We start from the raw sequence: 7238 nt of genomic DNA on the forward strand, positions 1-7238 counted from the left end.
AGCGGTATGAGTATGGTGCTAAGCGGGGTCCCGATCTCGTCCTCAAGAGCTCAACGAGCATCGCGAGTCACCGGACGGCAATCGATTCAGTCTTCATCATTCACCGCCGGCTCTTCTCGACGAGAACGGTAACGTTCACGATAACATGGAACTACTTGTGGGTCGAGGGTCAAACCCAGTACCTTGTTAAGTGGCGGGGATACTCCGACTTCGAGAACTCGTGGGAGTTTGAAATGCAACTTCGGCAAGAATGTCCAGACGTCATGGAAGCTCATGATCAGAGGATGCATAACGTTCCGTGTCGTTGTACGCCCTGCGCTTCTCGGCAATAGCCAGGGAAGCCGAAGGGCATGAGCTGAGATCAAGCTATGGCACTGAGCTGCTGCGGTCGCAGACTTACCCGTTGAGAGACTACAGAGCTCGCGGGAGCGGGATGGATCAAACTATTCGTCGCAGGGCGACAATCTGAAGGAAGACGGTGACGCGCTTTGACTTTGGCAGACTCAAACCGAAGATGGCGTTCCACGCGCGCGCCCACCTCCTCGTGGCTCAATCGTAAGTTGTACAGCGAGATATTTTTTCGGTGCCGCTGCACCTATCGCTCAAAGAGCACTTTGTCATCTGAAGCGGTCTCGCCAGGGGCGAGCACCACAAGAATCGTCTTCATCGCGGGTACAAGAGTGCCCCCTCTTTGAGTACGAAATCGAGTGCGGTACGTATCCACCGGAAATTCTTGAGGAACCAAAAAGTGAGCTCGGAGAGCTTTCCGATGATCAAGCTCAGCCTGCGTAGTGACCGGGAGCCCGATCACTTAGACCCCCAACGATCGAGTGATCGCGTCCTTCACTTCTGTAGCGGGATTCACCGAGCGGAAGCCGTATTCCACACGAGGGTAAAGGACCGACCGTGGATGCGCGCATGAGAGCCGCTCACAGACAGCACCCAGCTGCTGTTTGTGTGCCTCGTTTAGAAGTCGAGAGTTCGGGAAAAGGACAAGGCGTCCGCAAAGTCTAAGCAGGGCACACGTCGCACCGCAGCTTCCCATCCTGGGAAAGGGGCTACCGACTCGTAGTTGACTTCCTTCAAATCCTCGATGAGGTAATCCAACGCCTGTGACGGGCGATGTGCGCGGTTGGAAGTAGCCATTGCGTCTGTGTTGTTGGTCGTGCGATCCTGTCACTGACAATGTGCTGCGCGGTATTCGGTTATTGAGAGTTTAGGTTGCTCTTCCCTTGAAGCCGCAGACGTGTTGTCCGAAGTTGCACTGCGTACAGGGGACGAAGAATGGCTCTGCCCGCAGGCGTTCTCGGAACCAGCGTAACTGGGTGTTCTTCCGTGGCGTCGACACAGAGTTCATTGAGCAGAGAATATGTGGAGAAGTTCCTGACGGCGTTGCCTTGTTCGAGGCGACACTTGAATGTGAACTGTAGGTGCTTACAATCTTGATGGGGGATCTCTACTAAGTTTGCACATCTCCGACAAGCTAAAAGGCCCGTGTTTACATCACATGCTGGTGGGAATGTCAGTTGACATGATTTTGCAAGGTCTGATTGAGCATGATGGCATGTAAACTTGAAGCTCAGGTCAACGAAGTATACACTTACCATGATTGCTCCTACCCGACATGGCTGCCGCTTGAATATTAATGCATGATCATGGTCATTTTGATCAAATGAGCTACCAAGAAAGCCCCTTTAGACACGAGAGTTCCAACTCACCCACTTTGACCCTGTCACGAGGAGCTCGTGACAGGGTCGCAAGTCTCAATCGACGTACTGCTTAAAACTACAAGATTCAGGATACTACTGGCGAGAACACACTGCCATATTCGGCATTGCTCAAAGCCTCCTGAATGTAGCTTTCCTGATTCCTTCCTACCAATAGTCTAGAATTCTTGGTCATCTCCATAAACCTCGTCATTCTTTGGAAGGCTAAAGCTTCGGTTGTGCATTTTACTTGTGGGGCAAAGCTCGTATTCGGCCGATTGCACCGAGAAATCTACAGCAAAAAATTCAACGAATCATTTCAAATTTTGTTAAAGAAATCAACGCCGTGATGGGCCGCGTCATCATCGACTTCATCGTCGCTATACTCTCCTCGATTGGAGATTTTACTACAATTGCAGTTCTCATACCAAGACATTCAAGACGTGCGTCGATTATGACATGTTAAATGAGTACATAGCAAATGATTTTGTATAATTTGAATAACACTACATTTGACCACTTTCACAATTCTCAAGCATCCAGGATGCCAGATCATTCCAGAATTTGTGCTTAGCCTCCATGGTCGATATAATCTTTTTAGTTTGCGTACCACTTGCTTGAGTTGCAATGGATTATTCAGCGTAGAGCCAGAAAGTTAACGTAACATGTTGATGTAGTTCTTAGTCGAATCTTGTATCGCTAAAGTATCCATTTGCCTTAGTTTTTTTATTATGCAAAACGATTTGAAACGACAACTTTGTAATCCTGTTCTCTTTGTGCCAGAAGGATTTAGCCACCGCCTTGAACTGCTTCTGCATTGCCTGGCCAAAACCTTTTAATCCAGGCTTCAACTTATTGTATCATCCCGGATCTTGAAGTCACTCTTCAGTGAATTCGTATGGAAGAGCATGGTCTTTAGAACTCGCGATCCTGTAGCCTACGTTTCTTTGCTCTAATAAACCTTCACTTTTCAGATTTCCCGTTTTTCTCTTCATCCGAGTTTTATGATGCTGCTGCTGGCTTACAGCACTGTCTGAAATGGTGAAAATTGTACATTTTGTTTGTCGCTCTACGTGATAATATTTTATAAGCGCCGTGTAAACCCTGTGGGTCTTAGTTTTGTCGTTTCTTACAATTATTGGCCGGCCTTACCCCGCTCACCCAGCGGCTTGATCCTGTACGTGTGTATACAGCGTATCGTGAATCGAAAAGTACAATGTCGACCAAAACTGTGCCCGGTTTGTCCGGCCTCGATCGTCGACATTCTTGGTTCAAATCTGTGGGACTTCAAAAATACCGCATGGCGTCCCCAAAACGTATAAACACAAATCTTATATCAACACAAACGGCATCGCGTTTGCAAATCAACTTCAACGTTACGTCGATTGTAAACGCCGAAATTAAATCCTTCTTTTAGCCGCCAAGAGATTAATATCGTGTAACAAGACGGGAATTTACATAGAATTAAAATGCAATAGAATACAGCTTCCACTAGTGCTGACTTGTAGGGCTCTACATCTTCAAGATTCCGCGATATAGCACAAGTTGTCGAGTGTTCCTGATAAATCCCAATAATGCGCCGACCACGCTTTTATGCAATAAGCCAGAAGTGTGTTCCTACTTCAGAATGTGTGCCTCTAATAATGCGTTTGGCTTACCTCTCGCACAACAAACTGACCAGAGAGACCCCACAGTAGGTTTGTCACTCGTACACCCGCCATTTCAGTAAGAACATACTTTACAACTACCTAATACGTTCGGACTTGGGTAATTGAGATAATACAGCACAGTCGGACCAGCATCACTAAGCTCTGATATGTCCTGACAAGTGTAAGTGACGGCCAAAAGATCGTATTTGGATGCGAGGACGAATCTGTAGGAAGCGATACTTTTTTGTTGCTACTTTATCAAATATGTTCGGGTAGACGGTCTACTGCGCTATCAGCGAAGTCAAGCTCTGAAATACCACCAAGAGTGCAACGAACGGTTCGAAAGGATTTTGACGATAGCAGATATCTGCAAAGAGGAAATCAGCTTATCTGCCAATATCATGATGTCCAGGAAGTTTTGAGAGAGCGTCTGATACGATAAAGGCGTGTTTTTGCTAGGGATTTTTATGGCCGACTGCAAGGAGCGTTAAGCCAGCAAAAACAGATGCCATCTGACCAAGGATAATTGAATGTCCGCTTCGTCCTGTACTGATTAGGTTAAAGTATTATAGGGAGAAGTGTAATATGCTCTTTATGAAGGCAATGAGAGACGAGAGAGTAGCTGTTTTGGAAGATTGCATCAAGTTTTAGCCAGAAACATGGGGACCGTTAGAGCAGTACAAAGCTGTTGGATTGGAGCAAGTGGCAGCCGTACCCGATGTCATCACAAATTGCTGTGATTTATGTAAATTTCCATTTTTTATCCTGAGCAATTATCGAATCACAAAGTGTTATCTAAATCTTACTGGTTTATGCCAGTCTTCTTGAGGTATTGTGAATACGTAATTGCTGGACGGGTTCCCACTGCGCTTGGAATTTGACTTCACCACTTGCACCTTGTAGTGCCTGTGATTATGTGGACTCACTTCTCGAGCAATGTCCCATGAATCAACAAGCCTGTTGGAAAGACGCAATCCTTGCGGCCAACGACCGTAAGATCATTTTCGATAAAGAGGCCGTGGTGTTCTCTAACATGAACAGCCATCTTAACTCTCTAAGTCGTGATCCCGCAACTCGGTCTCCACCCATAGATACGTCAGATTCATCCACTAATAAAGAGACTTATTGTATGCTTTGCCGCTCCTTGACACAGCTTACGCACTATATATCTTCTCTTTGGCGAAAAGGATCACGACACTCTGTCGCGGAGCTCATGACCACATCCGCTTGTCACCAATATATTGAATCTATCAAAGAGCCGAATTTGTCCGCTACAAGTTCCAACGAGTTTTGCTGGCTCCATCTATATACTCATTAGAGGTCTCTTGCTGCGTCGTGACGGGGCCCTTACAAGCCTAAGCGCTGACCCTACAGGTAATCACTCATCAGGTGCACTTTAAGCAGCAGAGATCTAAAGGCCGTATTCTTGCAGAGGTTGCGCTTTTGCTGGGGTTCGTTGAGTATCAAACGCTGGCGAGAATTGTCGCGCTCAATTTGAGCAATGGGTGAGTAAGACACGTCACTTTAGTCGTCTAACATCCTTGCAAGCCAGCTTCAGTGAAACAGACGTCTGGCGGGAACGCATATGATTGATTGTTTTGCGACGTACATAGCACGACGCGGATGGATCTCGCTGCGAACAGCCTATTCATCTTTGTAAGTTTGCTGACACATCTTTTAACCACAATACCGGGCCCACTTACTAGTGGCAAACGCGCTACGCTAGTCGACCCTGTATCATCTCCTGTATCGATAAAGACCAAAGATGCGTCCTGTCATAAGCGGCAATGGCGCATGACAATAATGCCGAGGTGGAGCCACAACATCTGCTATGTTCTAGAAATTAGGATCTCCCGTTCACTCCACCAGATGCTGGTTACAGCCTTGGCAAACCTGCCGGATAACATCTGATTCACATAGAAGTGGACCACATTCCGCATATAGCAGTGCTGGTCCCGGAAGTTGCTCTTGTGATCTCTCCAGGCTATGGAAACTTGTCGACCCTCTCTTAGAGTACCGGCGTGTGGCGAACACTGAAAAAAGCCACGTGACAGCTTCAAACCATATCGCTGCCCTACCGCAATAGGTAGCTCTGCTACAGAGAGTAATTGACACATCGCTTCGTCGTCAACTGAGTGCTTCATTTCTGAATGACTCGCATGAGCGCGATTGTGGTATGGCTTTAACAAATCCACTCAAAAAAAGGATCCATTCAGATTTTTTTAGAAATTGTGCGTGCTTTCTGGCTACCAACATGTACACCCGAATGTAGTGGGTTCATCGACATTAGACGACTGTCGATGGAATATAACAATAGTCAATGGACCCTATTCCTTCGACACGTTTATCTGTCTGACATCTGCACGTAAATTTGCACATTCTGGCCTTCAGTAGAGCGCCGTATATTTGGCGCGGGACGCTTAATCTCATCGATAAAAAAGTCCGTGATTTTTCTACGAAGTAAACTCAGCAGGTCGAATCAAATTGACAGCCCTTCCTATCACCAATATTACAGCCGATTTGAGGTGGTGTCAAAGAACAGGAGGGTTGTACAAGTCTATCATACAAACAGAGATAAACGAGGCGAGGCTTGGGTAGTATCATTTAAAGCAAAATTAGCGATTAAAACAGCATCACGATCTCTCCGCACACTTGCTTCGGAAGATATTATCCACAACGAGGTCCAGATCACTACCCAGAATAATGGTCACTGTCAAGTCACGTTGGTAGAATCCGTGTCAAGGAACGACTTAACACTATTAAGGTGTCACGGACAGCAACGAGCCATCTTGCTCGTACTATCCACAAGAACCACGGTGGCGTATCATTAAACGCGTTTCTTGAAAGTTCAAAGTATATCTAATCCTCACGGACTGCCAACATTCTGCCAGAGCCGACAAATTGTCCAAAGGCGCCGACGCATGCGATTAAAAACTAAGCTTAGGACACGTTTGTACGTGCGCGCAAGACAAAAGCACATTCACCGCCACACTGCTCCGATCAGCTTAACTCCTAAACTCAAAGTTATTTCTGCAGAAACGGACTGGTATATTGTCACTTTCTGTGAGGAATGTGGTGGCAAACATCGTTATGCACAACAACGCGAATTCTCTATAGATCATGAACCAGCTGATAGAACATAATCCGTTGCAAGTTGCTCCTTGTCGTAAACAGGTTAGTCTTAGTCTGCCGCTCAAAGCTCACGCGGCTGCCAGCCTGAGATAAAAGCCCAATTCACTTTCAGGGAGAGAGTCTGATGCCACTGCAGTGACAAGAGTCTTTAAATTCTTGACGCTCCGCTAGTTTTTGCCCCTCTTAATGGGTGGGCTAGAACTTTGTATGCACCCGATACGCCTGGTTTCGCGGAGCAACCACCCGCGATAAATGTCGCATCAAAAGTGTTAGGAGCGCGTCTTCCCGTAGATATGCTGCACAATAATGCTCATTCTCGCACGCAGCCACGTTGTAACGAGGTTACACTCACCCTTGTATGAAAGGGCGGATGTTGCGATGGTTCTTTGGTGTGGATAACACAAGTTGATGTAATCACACAGTGGTTTGGCTACATCGTAACAAAACGTGGCAGGATTGCCAGTAGTAATGCATATTACTATATTGATTAGGTTTCACTACATTAGTTAGGCATTACTATACTCACGTATTTTCCCGATTAGAGTCCGGTCTTCTATTTATTAGTACCGGACTCAAGCCAAAAAAATCCGGAATTTTTCCAGAAAAAAAGAATATTTTAGTGACAATGTGAAAATAGCGATTTTGGTTTTCGAAGTACGTCTCAAACTCAAAATAGATACAAAAAAAACATTTTTAACAATTCTAGAGAAGATACCTCCGACACGGGTTCGCTACCGCGTGTTTGGGTCCA

General features: G+C 46.2%; 1 protein-coding gene across 1 annotated transcript; it reads right to left on the reverse strand.

Moving 5' to 3' along the window:
- Positions 1–1885: 1885 nt before the first annotated feature.
- PHALS_01725 (uncharacterized protein) lies at positions 1886–3427 on the reverse strand (the record flags this gene model as incomplete). The annotated part of the gene is made up of 3 exons (XM_024716173.1): positions 1886–1998; positions 3165–3294; positions 3365–3427. 3 exons carry the CDS (start codon positions 3425–3427, stop codon positions 1886–1888), a joined length of 306 nt encoding a protein of 101 aa, XP_024581798.1.
- Positions 3428–7238: the final 3811 nt, after the last annotated feature.

The sequence above is a fragment of the Plasmopara halstedii genome (genome assembly GCF_900000015.1).
Source record: "Plasmopara halstedii genome assembly, contig: Scaffold_1583, whole genome shotgun sequence".
Taxonomy (NCBI): domain Eukaryota; phylum Oomycota; class Peronosporomycetes; order Peronosporales; family Peronosporaceae; genus Plasmopara; species Plasmopara halstedii.